The following is a 19,958-nucleotide window of genomic DNA, read 5'->3' on the forward strand; positions in this document are numbered from 1 at the left end:
GCATGCAATTAAGGCGTCAACGCAACTGTTGAACTGAAAGCTTCAGTCACTTCGTGTTGGACACAGCATTTTCAAAACGGTAAATGATCGAATAACGTGATCATTTTCGTACAATCGGCGTCAAATCAGTGTAGAATCAGTAGTATTTTCGTATACCATTTCAAAGTCAGATAACAAAGCCCGAACGCCGACTGGCATGACAATACCTTCCAAGTATCACTCAGTTTAACCACAACCAGTGTTTTATTGAAGAAAGAACCGAAGACTAGTTTTGCAATACTGAAAGTACTACACACTGCAACTAGCAGGATGTTTACCTCCACTCTTTTATATTCCGGCGGACGACGTTGAAGACTTATATTCGAATAAGAGCGATTGAAACCACGGCATAAATGAAATCTTAGATAAATTACACATCCTTAGAAGTATAATCACGTACGAAAAGCTAATACAATCGGCAGAGGGCTCCGGTACGACTGGCAAGATAAAACAGCCCACGGAAGATTTCGTAGCAGACAACTGTGCAACTGTGTAGTCAACCCTCCAGGGTAAACCTATCACTTGATCCCTAACCGACGCGCTATTGATATACACAAAGCATGCCTATCAAGCTGTAAACCACATACAATTCGAGTATTTGATTGCATGCTTCACTTAAATGCAGTGAACACGCTCAACGGAAATGTTAATAGTGGATATGAATCTCTTTTGAAATGCCATACTTGGTACGATTTCCGAGAATAAGCGCATGTTGATCTTTCGTGGAATACTAATTTTGTTTCCACTGGCTTTGATTCTGCAATGACCTTGCACTATACTTATGTCGTAAAGCTACGGAAAACCCTCTTTGACAAAGGTAGGCCTTCTTATCAACGCGGGTTTAGTGAACGAAAATGTTTCAGTACTTGCTCAAATTTATAAACTGCTACTAAGATAGTCGAGGCAGAAAGTACACGAAAATTCGATGAGTACTCACGCACCGTGAAATATTATCAAATTACTCTGAGATAATATTCATAGTCGAACTGAAGGGTAGAAGCTTTGAGTAATGTGAATCTTTCAATCTTTATATACGACGAATTACTTCGATCGGGTCTCCTGTTGTCACTTTTCGAGCTTCAGATTTTGCAGACCAAATTATTCAGTATGGCGAAATTATTTTCTTTGAAACACAAGGTCAAGCTGGCTTGAAGCCATGAATATCACATAAACAAATAGCAAAGCAATAAAGCCATTTGATAAAGAAGACCGATTTATTAAACTATGAACAATGTAATTCGTGATTTGTCTTTAATTTGTGTTATCAATAACTGCCATAACCCCATCAGAAGAAAATGATTATAGAGTTTTTGTTTCCGTACCTGAATGTTACGAGAAAAGATGGACAAGAGTATTTACCAAGCGTCTGTGAACTTTATGGGAGAAAGCCTTCTCCGAGTCCTTTGTTGTTTAATCACCTCATTATACAGTTCTGAAGAGCAAACAAAGCCCGCTTGAATCTATATATTCTCTGTGCCTACTTGTGCCTGTTTCCTATCAAGCTTCTAGAACATTATTTATCGCTGGGGGACTGGGGGGAAGGGAGGATTTTGGTTGTGTCATAATAAAATTTTCCTGATTTTATCCCCCCTCCCCATAGGCTCTGTAGGGTTTTAATGAACCCCCCTCATCAACAGGCAATTGTCTATAGTCCCCCTTCATAGTTTTCAAGGAAAGACTGATACCCCCTCCGTTCCCTCTTAAAAGTTTGTGTTCCTCCTAAAATCCTCCCACTCCTCCCCCCCCCTCCTCTTACTTCAATTAGAGTCAAACCATACCTTCCACGGTCTTTACATGTACTAAAAATAAACAAAAAAACAAACAAAAAACAAGTTTAGCGTGAGATAAAAGAGACATGTATTAAAGTTCGTTGTACTTTGGCTGCTCCAAAAGTTTTTAGCATGATCTTTGACCGGAAGAATTACACACCTTTGGGTTGGGATGACCTTAAAGTAGAACTTGACGTATGAATTTGTCAAGTCTCCCGGGTGATTTTTGTTATCACTGACTCACACTTATGGCACACGTGAGACATTGAATACGTACAACGTGATATAATCAAGACATAAGTACAAGAACGTGACTGCAAGTAGCGCTCACGAGAGCATTTAATGTTTTCAGTGTTCATTTTTCTCTTAGCCTTTTCCCGGAATGTTTGCTGTTATCCTTTGCCCCGCAACAACTCATATAGAAACTAAAGCCGATACGAAAAGCAAAGCCTTGTTGAGGCAAGATGGAATAGAAAATTATTTTTCCTTATAGACCATGATGATAGAATCGTCATTTTTGTATCCATCCCTACAATGACCATAGTACTATTAATTGTCTCCAAAACTTGCTGAAAAACTGTTTATCGAGTCAAAAATACCATAGGACAAAAAGAAAAAAGAAAAAAGAAGATGCAGTGCAATGATTGTGCAAGCGTCAAATTCAATCACAACAGTTATGCCTTCCCAGACCTCTTTCCCGTTCTTCGCCTTCGAAGTGTTTTGTCAACTGCTGACCGCGTTAACTGCGGAGCCTGTGTATTAGTTTCTCGTGTTACGAATTATAATGCACCGCTTCGTTAAGGTAACTCACACAGCCCTCTTCGAGACCGTCTGAGATACCAGTGTGGTTGTCAAACATCTTCACGTAAGACTTTGAGACTGAAACCCGCAAATACGAGAATAAACGAGAATTTGCATTATCTTTCAAGGTAAGTTAGTTGAATTAATTTATTTGAGCAACTGATTTGCCGATCAACATCTAATAGAACAGTACATCACAAGCATTCAGCGTGGCTAAAGAAATTCTGTAAAGATAAGCTATTCAACGCGTCACGAGAGTCTCACAAGCAAATGGCGTCTGTCGTGTATTCTTTAGTATCCCTCTATACGTCGAAAAATTCGGTTTATATTTGTTCAGGTCTTCACTAGTTGTCGCCGTTTCGAATTAAACAACACTGGTTAAAATAGCAGCTTTATTAGAATACGATACGCGATCCACGCTTGAAGAAGTTCGAGCCGATTTTGCAGGCCAAAATGGAGTAATATATTGTTATCGATATCAGTAACACGAACTACTTTCGCTCGTCACCAAAAAGAAATAGTTTTTTACGGGGTTTGGACAGTTTTAAACTTATTCCGAGACATTTTTCGACGAATCTTTGTGAGATAATTTGTTGTAAGATGTTTGTTCTTTTTCCAAGAATTCTCGCGTCTTTTTCTCGATACCAGCGTTGTTTAATAAACGACTGACTGATAAGTTTGTCAACAAAAGGCAAAAGATGACCAAAATATTGACCAAAACTCAGCTTCTTATGGTCACAAAAATAGCCTGTTTGTATAATTTAAAAGAAAAAACTAGGTCAAATAGCCTGTTTGTACAATTTAAAAGAAGAACTAAGAGTACTTTAAAAGCGAAGTAAGATTCCAAGAACCTCGCGTCTCTTTCTCGATGACCGCGTTGTTTGATAACGACTGACAAAAATAAGGTTAATAACAATGTCCCACAGATTATCTAAATAGTTAACGGTACTTGGCTTATTGGGTCACAGAGACTTTTTCTTGTTTGTACAATTTGATAAAAAATCCAAGAGCACTCTTAAAGCGAACCGAGCTTCCAAGAATGCTCGCTTCCCGGCTTCTCTCGAGAACAGTCTTACACGATTTCACAACTGACAGATATGGTTACCAGGCCAACAGATTACCAAAATACTGACTAACATTCAACATCTCGGAGTCACAAAAATGGCCTATTTGAATAATTTGAAAGAAAAACCAAACGCATACTTAAAAAAAGTAAAACTAAATGGAGAACAAAGCACTCTGAGTTTTGATGCCCGAATTTGATGAAAAACAAATATGTTTTTAGATCGAAGAGAATGAAATACAGCTTTAAGGATTGAATGCCTGAACTGATCAATGCGTTGAAGTGTCAATACCACACCAAATCGGATAAGGTGAATTGAGTGCAAGCAAATTAAATTTAAGATTTATCTAATTTTTTCACGGCGGTGTAAATTTTCTTGCATTCTACTCTTCCGTTGGGTAGCACCTGACCGGTAGTCAGGCGACTGATCCCTAATGGAAATAAAACACCTGACTGTAAGAGTATCAGCAGCCGAATTTTGATTTCTCGTTGTAATCAACAACTAAGTACTTACGTCTTCATAAATGTCTCCAAAGTGTTTGAACAAATCAACTCTTTAAAGGCTGTGACACGAATGACGCACGTGTGAGCAAAAATCACTTAATTATCCAATTGATGCCGGATGCTTTCCGAAAAGTATATATGTCGGCGACATAATCTTTAGGCTAAGGGAAACAAACAGCGTATTATTACTTTGACGATGCTTACTAAATATTTCTTTCTACTTTTCTATCCATCATGGTCTAGTCAATCTACACATAGTTTATTTTCTTCCTCTTTACATTTATTTAGTAAATATCATTTTATTTCAGACTTTGTTATCAAGAATGGCACAGGAAGGGACCCCAGAGAAAATTTCTGATGCCTCGGCAACTGAAGTTAGCCAGATTATATTTGGTGCAAAAAACTTGGAGTATCAGATCGAACAATTTGTCAGTTCCGGTGGCCAGACAGTTAATATCCTCCTGAGTGGTAAGACAGGAGTTGGCAAGTCTTATTTGACAAATGCGCTCATTGGAGAAAACGTAGCAGCAGAAGGATATGACATCGACCCACAAACTAATGACGTAAGCTACTTTGATATTGACAGTTACTTAACCTTTTAGACTATTATGAGGTGCTTTCATTAACGGGTTACTGTGCATTACTTGTATATAGAAAATGGATAATATCTCGCGTCCTTTCGAGCAGCATGTCTAAACTCTATTTGTTCTCATTTTCTTCCGAAAATACCCATCTTTGATACTTGAAATCAAGAAAGAATTATCGAATGCCTCTACAGGTGTTAGGTTTAAAGTTACTCGAAAGGTAAGAAACAACTTCTTTCCAATGTCTCTTAGACAGAAAGGTATTTCCTATGAATAAGACTTTTTCAAGCATTTTTTTCCCGCAACTGAGGTAACTTACCAAGACATATCATAACGAAATAACTGTTAGAGTTAAATGTTGTATTAATTTCCAGTTTTATGTCCTCCAGGTAACTGCTTACGAGGTTGTCAAAAACGGCGCAACTATCACAGTGTTTGACACTCCAGGACTCGCAGACGCAACCGGCAATGATGAAGAATATCTGCGGAAAATCAAGGAGAAAGTAACCCACTTCGACTTGTTTCTATTCTGCACTGAGATGACCAGTAAGCGATTCCGCACCGACGACTTGGAAACGATAAAGAAGCTTACAGAAGCCTTGGGGGAGAAACTTTGGGATCATGCTCTGGTGGTTTTAACCTTTGCCAACGAAGTCTCACTATCTCCAACCAAGACGACGGATGACGTACCTGAAGTAACCGTTTTCAATGACCGCTACTTAGCTTTCAAGAAAGCAATAAAGAAACATTTGGTTGCAATCGGAGTACCTGAGATAACAGTGACTAATGTGCCATTTACGCCAGCCGGAGAGTTGGATGATCCAAGACTTCCAGATAGAGAAGACTGGTTGACAGCATTTTGGATCGCGGCTTTCAAACGTATCAACAGGAACGCAAAAGCTGCTTTCCTAATGGCAAATGTCGATCGTATTTTATTTTCCTCCACCCTTGGTGAGGGAAACGAAAGCAAAGTAAGGAAAGATGCCAACGTTGTCAATCTTGGCCAGTCCAGTAATTTATCCATCGAAGAAAGTAATGCAATTAAAGAAATCAGAGCAAAATTGAAAGAGCTAAACTTTGACGAAGAGTTGAGCCGCTGTTTGGAGAAAACTGGGACGTCAGATGAACCAGAAGAGGAGTACGCCACATCACCTGGCCAAGTTGCAAAGGTGTCAGGCCCCTCTATAAATGTGGACGAAACGTACTCTGAAGACCTTATTAAGGAGATGTTGGGCAACGTAACAGGGAACTTCATCGGTGAGCTGACTGGTGCTAAGTTTGGTAGAAAGTACCAAACATTCTTCGGCTGGTTTATGAAGTATTTTAAGAAGTTTTTCCCAACTTCTCGACCCACTTTGGCTTTAAAGGATAGACCAGAAGGTATTAAGGAATAATCAGATGGGACCAACAGCGTGAAAAAGAGAGAAACTGTGTGCCTTTAAAATATCAACCAGTTAGACTATCGACATATAATCAGTTAATGAGAATGAACTCTGTATACTTAAAAGGTTCATGTCACGTTTCTGAAATTAAATCAGTGTGCTGTAGTAAAAAGGTTCAGATAGATTGCATGTTATATGTAGGCTCGTTAGAGGTCCAAGGTTTTTTTTTTTACAAGATAAGACGAGTTTGAAGCATCTACAGATAAAGTTGTTGAGTACAATGAAGCTATTTGATACAGAGGACCGATTGATTAAACTTTGGAAAATGTCATTTATGATTTGTCTAGATAGATAGATAGATAGATAGATAATCTTTATTTATCCATGGACAATTCATCGGCCATAAAAACATTCAAATATATAAACATGCATTAAATGGATAAGATACTATAAAAACTATACTTAAAGCACAAACCTAACTAAAGGTGCTTTCCACGAATGCTGCGCCTGAACGTCTTCCCTAATTAAACGCTTAAATAACCGGAGGGATTTTGCTTGTCTCATGTCACGAGGAAGTCTGTTCCAAAGAGTGGTGCCACTATAACGAAAGCTACTTTTGTAATAGTTTGTGCGCGGCAAAGGAACATTAAGCTTATTCTCAGGGTCCCATAGGTTATAAGCAGTTTCTCGCCTTTCAAATTTAGAACATAAATAATCTGGAGCTAAACCATGCAGAGACTTATAGACCATTGTGGCTCTTTGTATTTGCTGCTGGGAAGCTAGGTTTTTCCATCTCAAGAGCTTAAGCAAGTAACCAGCATCGGCGTCATAATTTGAATAAGTCAAAACACGGGCTGCTCCGTTTTGTAGTTTCTGTACTTTGTTCTGCAAAGTTGTCACGCAGTCTCCCCAAACAATATTACAATAGTCAAAATGTGGCTGAATCAGAGCTTGATATATTAGCAGCAAAGTCGCTTGAGAGACAAGGTGCCTTATTCGTTTTATAGCCCCAATGCCAGAAGCGACTTTCTTTGTTATTTTATCGATGTGACTGCTCCAATAGAGCTTTTTATCGATGGTCACTCCAAATGATTTTGCGGTGGTGACCTGGCTAACTTGATTGTCATAAATTGTGATCGTCGGAGAAACTGCGAGAGTACTTAATCTCTGCCTTGAACCGATGAGCATAAAAAAGTATACTCCTCCCCCAGCGTCTGTAGTTCTGTAATGTCGAACTAAGTCGTAGCCTAAGATGTTAACCTCGTTGTCGCTAATAGTTTCATTCAACTTGGTTTCATAAATCGATAAGGTATCTATTGCGTAATATGCTACAAAAATTCTAAGTTCATCGATGTGAGTAGTTAATTTACTAATGTTCAAGGAGGCTAATTTAAAACCGTGTTGAGATGGCAATAGTGAGGCAGCCTCTTTACTGCCTTGATTTAATATACGAGATTCCTCAGTATTGCTTTTTGTGCGTCGGGCAGTGATGACAGGTGGGCAGCGTGTTGTTTCAATCTAAGCATGTTTGAAAGTTCTTAAAAAATATTTTGATTACCTTTAAAATTGAGATATAGACCGCCCCTGTTTAGTTCCGTTTCTGTGATATTTTGATGCTACCGGTTGAATTTCCATCGGTTCTGCCGGCAGTATAGCTCTTCAGATGTTTTTTCGTTGTTTTTACCGCCCCGTTGAGTTGGTTTCATCCGGAAACAAGCTCAGAAAGTGCAACTGTTGCTTCAGATGAGTTCACAATTTGTCTGGCGAGATCTACAATCGAGTCAGCAACGTGTCGCGGCTCTCTTTGTTCAAGGTCATTGGCGCCGACATGAAGGCTGACTTGGTCTTGTGAAAACTCCAGATTGGGTTTAAGGTAGTCTTTCATAGCTTTTGTAGTTGGACCAGAGAACGGTTGTACAACAACTCAATGGCCAACGGCTTCTCCTAACTTTGTACCTTGGATATTTTTTATCATAGGGTGTCCAATTAACAGAGTTGTGCTACCTTTCTCTGGCACAGAATCTTCCGAGTTGTTGGAGTTGGACTGTGCCTCATCGTTTCCCTGTTTCTGTGTTTTACTCTTCTTGTTTTTCTTTCTCTTGCTAACAATCTGCCATTCTTTCTGATCAGTACGCTCATTAGGCCGGGTGTTATCACAAGACGTTACTCCTCCATGTCACATAACAAATATTCTACAAAGGTAGAAGTCTTTTAGCCTTAAATTTGTGTTATTAGTAAAATCATCAAAAGAAAAGGGTTATAGAGTTCTTGTTTCCGTGCCTGAATTTTACCGGAAAATATGGACAAAAGTATTTACCGGGCGTTTGTGAACTTTGATAGGAGAAAGCCTTGTCCGAGTCCTTCGTTGTTTAATTACCTCATTATGCAGTACTGAAGAGCAAACAAAGCCCGCCTGAATCTATATATCCTCTGTGCCTACTTGCACCTGTTTCCTACCAAGCTTCTATGAAACCGGCCATTATTGATCGTCAGGGGAGATGGGGGGACGGGAGGGTTTTGGTTGTGTCATAATAAAATTTACCTGATTCCTCACCCCCCAAAGGTTCTGTAGGGTTCTAATGAAACCCCTTGCATTGACAGGCGATTGTCTATAGTCCCCCCCTTTATAGTTTTCAAGGAGAGAATAATACCTCCTCCACTCCCTCTGAAAACTTTGTGTTCCCCTTAAATCCTCCCATCTTCCCCCCCCCCCCCCTCTTATTCCAACCAGAAGGAAACTGTACCTTTCATCTTCTTATACCACCTGACCTTTTAAGGCATAGTTTTAGCTGCCTAACTCTCTCCACTATAACACCTCTTAATAAAATTCCATGGTTCGTCCCTAGCCACCCAACCTGGAATTATAAATTGTTTTTACTCTCTCCGGGACCTTTGCATTTCTCAGATTACTTTATGAATCACACGATACAAAAAGGTCTGTGTTGACACGGCAAAGTTAAGTCACACTTCGCTCTTTATCGTGAACATTGATTGCCTCCCGGGTAAATAACAAAAATCGCTCCTTTTGGTGGAAACGTTTGACTAGTTCAACGCTGCAAACTGTTGCACAAGCGGAATGCTTGATGTAGCTATTTTGAAAAAGGCAGCATCACTTCAATTCAATGCTTATCCATTTTCCCTCAGCTATAATATATTATTTTGACTTGTAAGTTGTCACGGTACGGAAGGGTCAACCTTTGCCGGAAATGTCTCTCAAAGAATTTCGCGCGACTGTCTGATCGCTACTTGATCAACGTTCAATTATGTTCAATAGGACTGATTCTCACGGAAAGAGGAACAACACAAAAAGCTCATTATTAACGTAGAGACAATCAAGAAAAACTTATATAAGAGATAACCGCGGGCATGTTTCCTTTCGTTTTAACAAAGTTTCGTTTTACACAATGAACGATTATGTTTTAGGCCTTATGTAAATCTTCGTAACGTGACCTGTTTTGTAAACACATTATTCAGCCCATTTCAGAAAGTTGCTTTCTTAGTTAAGAAAGACTGGCCTGAATCATGCAGATCTTCAGGCTCATATCTTTTGGGTAGAAATAGAAGGGAGGAATATGCTTCGGACTTCAGTCACGCTCCAATCTATGAAGTTTTCTATGGTTTTTTAGCGTCCACTGTAGAATTTTCCCGTCTGGCTTCCGAGTCTGAAACTTTCCTTTCCTTTCCTTATCCTGAATTATTACAGTCAGTGTTTTTTAAAAGAATCTGCAGCGTTTTTCAAAAAAATCTGAGCTGTTTCTGTACCAATGAAAATTATACTGTACGGTGATTCAAAAATAAAATTTAACTGTAACAAAAGATCATCAATTTCACTTTTTCCTCAAATCAATGAATATCATACATTTGTTTTAACATAGTATATATTGAGATGACGGATAATGAAAAGAAGATCAAGAACTTTTGTCAGAAAGGAAGGACAGCAGAAGTTACTCAGTACGAGAAGTCTCAAGTATCAACTGGATCAACTAATGATGCTTTGCCGTGGCTATCAAAATTCTTTTAATCGGTGAAACAGGAGTTGGGAGATCTCACTTGACGAATGCTCTGATCGGTTAACAGCATGCTGTGGAGGGAAAAGGTGTTGATCCAAAAACCGCTGAGGCAGGTTTTACAGAATCATTAACTTATAGAAAGCTTTAGTTAAATTTTGATCACTTATAAACGTGATACTGGATGGAATGAAAAATTGAAAATTAATCTAAGGATTCGGACAAGAAACTTGAGCCATATGAAGTAAGAGTCAAATGCCCCCGCAACATTCTTCAAAATGATATTGCAAGGTAGGAGCATGAAGCGAGATACCCCATGCTGTAAGCGTGAGGAAAAATACTCAAGTAAAAAATCGGTTCCAGGTTGGTTCCAATGGTTTTACATGGTTTTTGCATCACCAAGCGAGAAGGTGGAAGTTGTATCTGATAAAGAGGTGTTTAATGAACAGTTCAGACGTCTGAAGAAGACATTTCGGCAAGCCCTGACCACAACTGTGGAATGCCTGAAGAGGATGCCATTGAGGGGAATCCATGGAGCCCAGACTGCCGGACAGAAACGACTGGAAGACAGTATTTTGGGTGACGGCGTTCAAACGCATCAGCAGAGTAGCAAAGGCTGCTTTTCTCCTATCAAATGCTGATTGACTGTAATTTTCTCATAGCTCGAATTTTCGACGAAGAGAAACCCGAAAGCGCTGCCATTACCATACGTTCCACTACGTGACTTTGGAAAATTTTGTGGATGTCCCACCCAAACATGGAGAAGCTAAAAGACTGCCTGAAATACTACCTGAAGGTAAAAAGGCTGAAAATAGTGTTTCTCATTCCATATGCCTGGACCAAACTTCTCCTCGAAGAATCGTTTGAGAAATTGTAGGGGATGCGACCGACAGTCATGATGGCACCAAAGCGATCAATCGAAATACATTCGTCCGCTATCATCAAACGTTCCTTCCTTGGATTATTAAATATTTGAAGACATTTTTTCGAAAGAAGCACTAAGAGGAAGAAACTAAGAGCCAAGGGTCTTTACAGTAAACTACTTGTTCGAAACACCCAAACCCGCACAGATCATTAGAACGGCGTGTCATATTAGTACAAATATTTAGGCAAAAAATTCAAAGATCGCATATGCTCGTCATTAGTTTCTATATTTTATCAAACACAAGATAAACTTTATAACAACACTGGGAGAGTTAGAATGATTTAGGGCTTGATTTTGATGGTTTCCATTGGTTCCCCATGAATCATTAATACTAAATAAGCAAGCAATTGATCTGTTCTGATATAGTGAAATTTCCCTGTATAAAGACAAACAAATGGTGTAGATGGCCACATCGCCAAAAATAGCCCTTTTATCAATTTGATTTAAAGAATGTTCCAATATGAAAAAGAGCAAATTTGACTTTTTTAACTGAACGAAGCCATAGAAACAGACAGATCACTGAGGGGGCAGAGGAGTGAACTGTTAGAAATTGAAACAGTGAATAACATTGAACGAAACAATTACAACAGCACAATCACAGCAGTATTTCCATGTTAAATTTGGTAAGTTGGCGACTATTTATATCATTGTTGATATAGAGTTATTTATTATATCCATCCTACAATGACCATGGTACTATTAATTGTCTTCAAAACTTGCTAGGAAACTGTTTATTGAGTCACAAAATACCAAATAACAACGGAAGAAAAACAATAGAAGATGCAGTGTAATGACCGTGTAAGCGTCAAAATCAATCATAATAGTTACGCTTCCTCAGACCTCTTTCCCGTTCTTCGTCTTCGATTTGTTTTGTCAACTGCTGGCCGCGTTAATTGCGGAGACTGAGCTTTAGTTTCTCGTGTTACGCGCTATAATGCACTACATCGCAAAGGTAACTTACACTGCCCTCTTCGAGGCCGTCTGAGATATCGGTGTGGTTGTTAGACATCTTCACAAAAGACTCTGAGATTGAGACCCTGAAGTACAAGAATAAACGAGTATTTGCCTTGCCTTTGAAGGTAGGTTGTATAAATTTATTTATGCGACTGATTTGCCGATGGATATCTAACAGTACATCACAGACATTCAGCGTTGCTAAAGAAATTCTGCAAAGATATGCCATGCAATGCGTAACGAGAGTCTTACATACAGAGTGCACATGCCGTCTGTCGCGTATTCTTTTGTATCTTTCGTTACGTCGACAAAATTCGGTTTACATTTGTTCAGGTATGCACTAGTTGTCGCCGTTACGAATTAAACAACACTGGTTGAAATAGCAGCGTTAACATCTTACGATACGTGATCCACGTTTGGAGAAGTTCGAGCCGATTTGCGGGCCAAAATGGAGTAAAATATAGATAGCACGAATTACTTTCGCGTGTCATCAAGAAGAAATGGTTTTTAACGGGGTTAGGACAGTTTTACACTTATTCCGAAACATTTCTTCAACGAATCTTTGTTCGATGATTTGTTGTAAGATGTTTGTTTTTTTATCAAGAATCCTCGCGTGCTTTTCTCGATACCAGCGTCGTTTAATCAAAGACTGACAGATAAGGTTACCAACTAAGGCAACAGATGACTAAAATATTGACCAAAACTCAGTGTCTCATAGTCACAAAAATAGCCTGTTTGTATAATTTAAAAGAAAAAGTAAGAGTACTCTGAAAGCGAAGTAAGGTTCCAAGAACCTCGCGTCCTTTTCTCGATAACCGCGTTGTTTGATAAAGACTGACAAAAATAAGGTTAATAACAAAAGCTCACAGATTACCAAAATATTGAACAGTACTTGGCTTATAGGGTCACAGAAACCTTAACTTGTTTGTACAATTTGGTAGAAAATCCAAGAGCACTCTTAAAGCGAACCTAGGTTCTAAGAATCCTCGCGTCCTTTTCTCGAGAAAAGCTTTATAAGATTACATGACTGATAGATAAAGTTACTAGGCCAACGGATTATCAAAATATCGACTAACATTCAACATCTTAAGGTCACAAATATAGCATGTTTGAATAATTTATATGTATAAATAAGCGCACTCTCAATGTAAACTAAATAGAGAAAAAAACGCAGAGCAGTCAAATTATTGACCACCGAATTTGATCAATATTAAATACTTTTTAGATTGAAGAGGATGAAATACAGGTTGAAGGTTTGAATGCTTGAAGTGATCAATGTATCAAAGTGTCAATACCAAAGCAAATCGGATGAGGTGAAATTAGCGCAAGCAAAGTTAAGATTTATCTAAATTTTTCACTGCCGTGAAAAGTTTCTTGCATTCTACTCTTCTGTCGTGTAGCACATGACCAGTTGTCAAGCGACTGATCCCAAATGGAAATAAATGACTCAAAACTGTCTAAACAAATCAACTCTTTAAAGGCTGTGATACGAATGACGCACGTGTAAGCGAAAATCACTTAATGATCCAATTGATATCAGATGCTGTCCGAAAAGTATTTATGTTGACGTCATAATCTCTTGGCTGAAGAAAACAAACAGCGTATTATTATTTTGACAATGCTTACTAAATTTTTCATTCCACTTTTCTATCCATCTTGGTTCGGTCAATTTACACATGGTTTATTTTCCTCCTCTTTACATTAATAAAAATTAATTTATTTCATTTACTATCAAGAATGGCACAGGAAGGGACCCCAGATAAAAGTTCCGATGCCTCCGCAACTGAAGTTAGTCAGATTATATTTGGTGAAAACAACTTGAAGTATCAGATCGAACAGTTTCTTAGCTCCGGTGGCCAGACTGTTAACATTCTACTGAGTGGCAAGACAGGAGTTGGCAAGTCACATTTGACAAATGCGCTCATTGGAGAAAACCTTGCGGTAGAAGGATATGACATCGACCCACAAACTGATGACGTAAGCTACTTTGATATCTACAGTTAATACACCTTTTAAGCAATTATGAGGTGCTTTCATTAACGGGTTACTGTGTATTACTTGAAGATGGAAAAAAAATGATATTTTGCATCCTTTTCAGCAGTATGTCTAAACTCCCTCTGTTTTTTAATACTTGAAATCAAGAAAGAATTATGGAATGCTTTTACAGGTATTAGGTAAAAAGTTACTTGAGGGATAAGAAAAAGCCACTTTCCAAGGTCTCATTTAGGACAGGGCGCACTTATGAATAAAAAGTTTTCATGCATTTCTCCCGTGTAACTGAGGTAACATACCAAGTCATATCATAAGTAAATCACTGTTAGAGTTAAATGGCTTAATTATTTTCTGTTTTATGTCCCTTAGGTAACTGCTTACGAGGTTGTCAGAAACGGCGTAACTATCACAGTGTTCGATACTCCAGGACTTGCAGACGCAACCGGCAATGATGAAGAATATCTGCGGAAAATCAAGGAGAAAGTAACTCACTTCGACTTGTTTCTATTCTGCACTGAGATGACCAGTAGGCGATTCCGCACCGACGACTTCGAAACGATGAGGAAGCTTACAGAAGCCTTGGGGGAGAAACTTTGGGAACATGCTCTTGTGGTTTTAACCTTTGCAAACGAAGTTCCATTATCGCCAACCAAGAAGACGGGTGACGTACCTGAAGTAACCGTTTTCAATAATCGCTCTTTAGATTTCAAGAAAGCGATAAACAAACATTTAGTTGCCATAGGAGTACCTGAGATAACTGTGATTAATGTGCCATTTACGCCAGCTGGAGAGTTGGATGATCCAAGACTTCCAGATAGAGAAGACTGGTTGACAGCATTTTGGATCGCAGCTTTCAAACGTGTCAACAGGAACGCAAAAGCTGCTTTCTTTATGGCAAATATTGATCGCATTTCACTTTCCTCCACCTCTGGTGAAGGAAACGAAGAAAGAAAAGTAAGTAAAGATGGCAAAGTTTGCCAATCTTTAACCATCGAAGAAAGGAATGCAATAAAAGAATCAGGAGGAAAATTGAAAGAAAGCGACTTTGACAAAAAATTGAGCCGCTGTTTTGAGAAATTGGAGATGAAAACTAAAGAGGAGTGCCCCACATCCTCTGGCCAAGATGCAGAGGTGTCAGGCCCCTCTATCAATGCGAACGAAACTTTCTCTAAAGAAATCATTAAGGAGATAATAAGCGGGCAATTCATCGCTGAGCTGACCAGTGCTAGGAAAACTGAGACTTCGGATGAACCCGAAGAGGAGTGCCCCACATCACCTGGCCAAGTTGCAGGCCCGTTCATCAATAGGAATGAAACGTACTCTAAAGACGTCAAGAAGGGGATGTCGGCCGATGTAACAGGGAAATTCATGGGTCAGCTGACCAGTGCTAAGAAGAAAACTGAGACGTCGGATGAACCTGAAGACAAGTGCCCCACATCACCTGGCCAAGATGCAAAGGTGTCAGGCCCCTTCATCAATAGGAACGAAACGTGCTCTAAAGACGTCGAGAAGGAGATTTTGGCCGATGTAACAGGGCAATTCATCGGTGAGCTGACCAGTCCTAAGAAAAAAACTGAGACGTCAGATGAACCTGAAGACGAGTGCCCCACATCACCTGGCCAAGTTGTAAAGGTGTCAGGCCCCTTCATCAATAGAAACGAAATGTGCTCTAAAGACGTCAAGAAGGAGATGTTGGCCGATGCAACAGGGAAATTCATCGGTGAGCTAACCACTGCTAAATTTGGTGGAAAGTACCAAATATTCCTCGGCTTCGTTATGAAGTATATTAGGAAGTTTTTCCCAACTTCAGCTTCAAAGTCTAGACCAGAAGGCATGAAAAAATGATCACGTGGTGACCAAAGAGAGAGAAAGAGAAAAAACTGTGTGCCTTTAAAAATATCAACCAGTTAGACTATGAACATAAAATCTATAAATCAAATTGGACTCTGTGTGCTTAAAAGGTTCATGGCATGTTTCTGAAATCTAACGTGCTATGGAAAAATGGTTCAAATAGGTAACATATCATATTTGGGCTCGTCAGAGGTCCAGCGATTTTTTGTCACAAGATAAGACTAGTTAAAGTTGCTAAGTACAATGAAGTTATTTGATACAGGGGACCGATTTATAAAACTTTGAAAAATGTCTTTTGTAATTTTTTTTTAAATTCATGTTATTAGTAACACCATCGGGAGAAAACGATTAAAACGGGAAAAGATGGACAACAGTATTTATCAGGCGTTTGTGAACTTTGATAGGAGAAAGCCTTCTTCGACTCCATCGTTGTTTAATTTCCTCATCACAAAGTTCTGAAGAGCAAACAAGGCCCGCTTGAATCTATATATCTTCTGTGCCTACTTGTGCCTCTTTCGTATCAAGCTTTTAGCTTTTATAAGACCGACCATTATTTATCACCTAAGGGGGGGGGGGGGTGGGGTTGTGTCATAATAAAATCTACCTGATTCCCCCCCTTCCTCAAAGGCTCTGTAGGGTTCTAATAAACCCCCCTCATTGACACGCAATTGTCTATTGTCCGCTTTTTACAGTTTTCGAGGAAAGACTGATACTCCTCCGTTCTCTCTGAAAACTTTGTGTTCGCCTAAAATCCTCAATCGTGTAGGATTTCTTGTCTTTCGTATCGGTGTATATCCACAATCGTGAAGGACTTCTTGTCTTTAAAACCGTTTCCTTGATGTTTTTTTTAGCTGTGTAACTCTCTCCGCTTTAACACTTCTTCAGAAAATTAAATGGAATTATAAAATTTTTTAAGGGACAGATTCTTTTTTTCTGGAGGGGGGTATGAGAAATTTTCTTCTGTAAAAATATTTTTTCCAACATCACCTTTGTGCAAACAATTTTTTCCTTTTTTTCAGCTTTTTTATTTGTGCTAAATATTACCATTGCCTTATTGAAATATTTTACGAATAACGTAATCACTAGTGCTATAGCCACTTATTTTGTCGATATACGCTCCACCCACCTTTTAAAGTTTTTTGGCAGTTACTGACACAACGAAAGGGTATACGACAGGAAATAGGCAAAGGGAGTGGCGGCCTTTTTTGCGATTCCATAGTAACGAACTACTGATCCTCTTTGATCCTCTTTGATCCTCTTTGGCCATCATACTCGTACCATCCGGCGTGTGGTACTAAGGGCGAAGGCAGGCACATTGCTGATTTGAAATGATTGTTGTTGCCATAGGTCACTTCAAGTAACTTATAAGTAGTAAGTGATCTGTTAGCTTTGATGGTGATATCATTAGTGTCATGTATGTCAAGAATTACAGCTGCTTGAACCATTTTGTGTATCATTTTTTAGATTTTATTCGCTTATGTCGTTCATGTAACTCATTGACTTCCGAAATATGTATTAAGTAGCAATGAAAAATATAGCCAAGATTGAAGACTATTATTTGTTTAATTAATACAGTTTTGAGAAAAGCACCTGATATATGAAGTTTTGTAGTAGGACAAAATGTGGACTAGTAACATTGAGATTTAATTGCCACGATAAATTTCCATTTTTTTTAAAGAAAAATTAAGCCATTTTCAGATTTGTTATTTGCTTAATACAGAGTGACCCCTTTTAGTGCCCAAATTGTGTTAATTTTTGTATTAATGCTTTAATTGGTTACTCTTTTTAATTTCAGTTTTGGTAATAATATTTTTTAATATCTTACCTGAAAAAAAAGTAAGAAAAAGTAAACAACTTACTTTGTCTTTTCAGACCCTGCAAACAATTTTTTAAAATACTTTTCGTACCCCCTCCAGGACTCTCGCATTTCTCAGATTACTTAATAAATCACATGATACAAAAAGTTCTGTGTTGACACCACAAAGTTACATCACACTTCCTTTGCTTGTGTGCGCAGTAGAACCAGTTGTTCTCCGCAGTCTCCTTTAGATAAATTCCTAACAGTCAGGCCTTGAAGGTTAGGGCACATGCATTTAATTTCTTCTGTTTTAATCCAAAGGTTCTGTAGGGTTCTAATGAATCCCACTCATTGACAGGGAATTGTCTATGGTCCCCCCTTTATAGTTTTAAAGGAAAGAACGATACCTCTCTGTTCTCTCTGTGTTCCCACTCCCCCCCCCTTCTTATTCCAACTAGAGTCAAACTGCACCTTTCATGGTCTTATACCATCTAACCTTTTGAAACGATCGACACAAATCCGCTGTACATCCACAATTGTGTAGGATTTCTTGTCGTTCATATCGCTGTACATACACAATCATATAGGATTTCTTGTCTTTCATATCGGTGTACATCCACAATCGTGTTGGATTTCTTGTCTTTCCTATAGTTTCAATTGATGTATGGTTTTAGCTGCCCAAATCTCTCCACTTTTACACCTCTTAATCTAATATAACTGTTCGTCTCTAGCCACCCAAAGTGGAGCCATAAATACTTTTGATTCGCTCTGGGAATTTCGATTTTCTCAGATCACTGAATGAATCACATTATACAACAAGGTCTGTGTTGACACTGCAAAGTTACACCCCACTTACTTTTTTGGAGTACGCAGTAGAACCAACTGTTCTCCGCAGTCTCCTTTAGAAAAAATCATAACAATCGGTCCACAAGGTTAGTTCACAGAACTGGAAACGCTTGACTAGTTCAACGCTTCAAACTGTTGCACAAGCGGAATGCTTCATTTCGCTATTTGGAAAAAGGCAGCATCACTTCAGTTAATTTCTTATACATTTGTCCTCAGCTATAATTTTATCATTTTGACTTGTAAATTGTCACGGTATGGTGGGGTCAACCTTTGCCGGAAATGTCTCCCGAAGAATTTCGCGCGACTACCTTTTACCTTTCTTTCGCATCCTGTCTGATCGCTGCTTAATCAACGTTCAGTTACGTTTAATAAGACTGATTTTCGCGGGAAGAGGAATAACTCAAAAAGCTAATTAAAAGCGTAGATGATATGAGAGATGACTGCGGGCATGTTTACTTTCGTTTTAACAATGCTTCGTTTCAGTTACACAATGAACGATTATGTTTCAAGCCCACTATTATTTTTTTGTAATGTGACCTGCTTTGTGAAAAAAATTATTCAGCCCATTTGAGAAAGTTGCTTTCTTAGATAAGAAAGACTGACCTGAATCATGCAGATCTTCATACTCATATCTTTTACGTAGAAGCAGAAGTGAAAGAGGGAATGATTTGCAAGGGAGGAATATGCTTCGGCCTTCAGTCACGCTCCAATCTATGAAGTTTTCTATAGTTTTTTATCACACTATAGGATTTTCCCTTCTGGCCTCCAAGTCTGAAACTTTCTAGCTCTGCTTAATTATCCTGATTTCTTTCGGCCACTTTTTTTTGTAAAAATCTGACCTATTTCTTTACCAATGAAAATTTAATTGGAGTGTATATGTTCTATGAGGATGATTCAAATATAAATTTAACTGTAACAAAAGATCACCAATTTAACTTTTCTCTCAAATCAATGAATATCATACATTTGTTTTGACATAGTTTATGTTGAAATGGCGGAGAAGGGAGCCCTGAGAAGAAGATCAAGATCTTTTGCTGGAGAGGAAGAACAGCAGAAGTTACTCAGTACGAGAAGTCTCAAGTATCAACTGGATCAACTGATGATGTTTTGCCGTGGCAAGGCTATCAAAATGGTTTTAATCGGTGGAACAGGAGTTGGGAAATCTCACTTGACGAATACTCTAATCAGTGAACGGCTTGCTGCGGAGGGAAGAGATTTTTATTGAATTATTAAAGAATAGAAAGCTTTAGTTACATTTTGATCATGCACTTATAAACGTGATATTGGAATAAAAAATTGAAAATTGATTTAAGGATTCGGACATGAAAATTGAGCTATACGAAGTAGGAATCAATTGCCCTCGTAACATTCTTCAAAATGATATTGCAAGGTAGGAGCAGAGGGCATGAAGTGCAGCAAGCGTGAGGAAAAATACCCAAGTAA

At 38.6% G+C, this 19,958-nt stretch overlaps 2 protein-coding genes and 1 pseudogene across 2 annotated transcripts; all 3 read left to right on the top strand.

Moving 5' to 3' along the window:
• Positions 1–2,582: 2,582 nt before the first annotated feature.
• Positions 2,583–6,684, top strand: LOC149039806 (uncharacterized). Its single transcript, XM_089182078.1, has 3 exons — positions 2,583–2,737; positions 4,485–4,739; positions 5,150–6,684. The coding sequence occupies exons 2-3, from the start codon at positions 4,500–4,502 to the stop codon at positions 6,152–6,154; spliced, it is 1,245 nt and encodes a 414-aa protein (XP_089038204.1). The 5' UTR covers positions 2,583–2,737; positions 4,485–4,499; the 3' UTR covers positions 6,155–6,684.
• A 3,764-nt stretch (positions 6,685–10,448) lies between these two features.
• LOC149039807 (uncharacterized) lies at positions 10,449–11,187 on the top strand (annotated as a pseudogene).
• A 736-nt stretch (positions 11,188–11,923) lies between these two features.
• LOC149039808 (uncharacterized) lies at positions 11,924–16,246 on the top strand. Its single transcript, XM_089182079.1, has 3 exons — positions 11,924–12,153; positions 13,765–14,005; positions 14,390–16,246. The coding sequence occupies exons 2-3, from the start codon at positions 13,766–13,768 to the stop codon at positions 15,863–15,865; spliced, it is 1,716 nt and encodes a 571-aa protein (XP_089038205.1). The 5' UTR covers positions 11,924–12,153; position 13,765; the 3' UTR covers positions 15,866–16,246.
• The last annotated feature ends 3,712 nt before the right edge of the window (positions 16,247–19,958 follow it).

Source organism: Pocillopora damicornis, chromosome 9 (assembly GCF_964200805.1).
Source record: "Pocillopora damicornis chromosome 9, jaPocDami1.2, whole genome shotgun sequence".
NCBI classification, from domain to species: domain Eukaryota; kingdom Metazoa; phylum Cnidaria; class Anthozoa; order Scleractinia; family Pocilloporidae; genus Pocillopora; species Pocillopora damicornis.

Coding starts and splice junctions, on each gene's coding strand:
- LOC149039806 (XM_089182078.1), top strand. CDS start 4,500: ATGGCACAGGAAGGGACCCCAGAGAAAATTTCTGATGCCTCGGCAACT. Junction 4,740..5,149: donor TCGACCCACAAACTAATGAC/GTAAGCTACTTT, acceptor TATGTCCTCCAG/GTAACTGCTTACGAGGTTGT.
- LOC149039808 (XM_089182079.1), top strand. CDS start 13,766: ATGGCACAGGAAGGGACCCCAGATAAAAGTTCCGATGCCTCCGCAACT. Junction 14,006..14,389: donor TCGACCCACAAACTGATGAC/GTAAGCTACTTT, acceptor TATGTCCCTTAG/GTAACTGCTTACGAGGTTGT.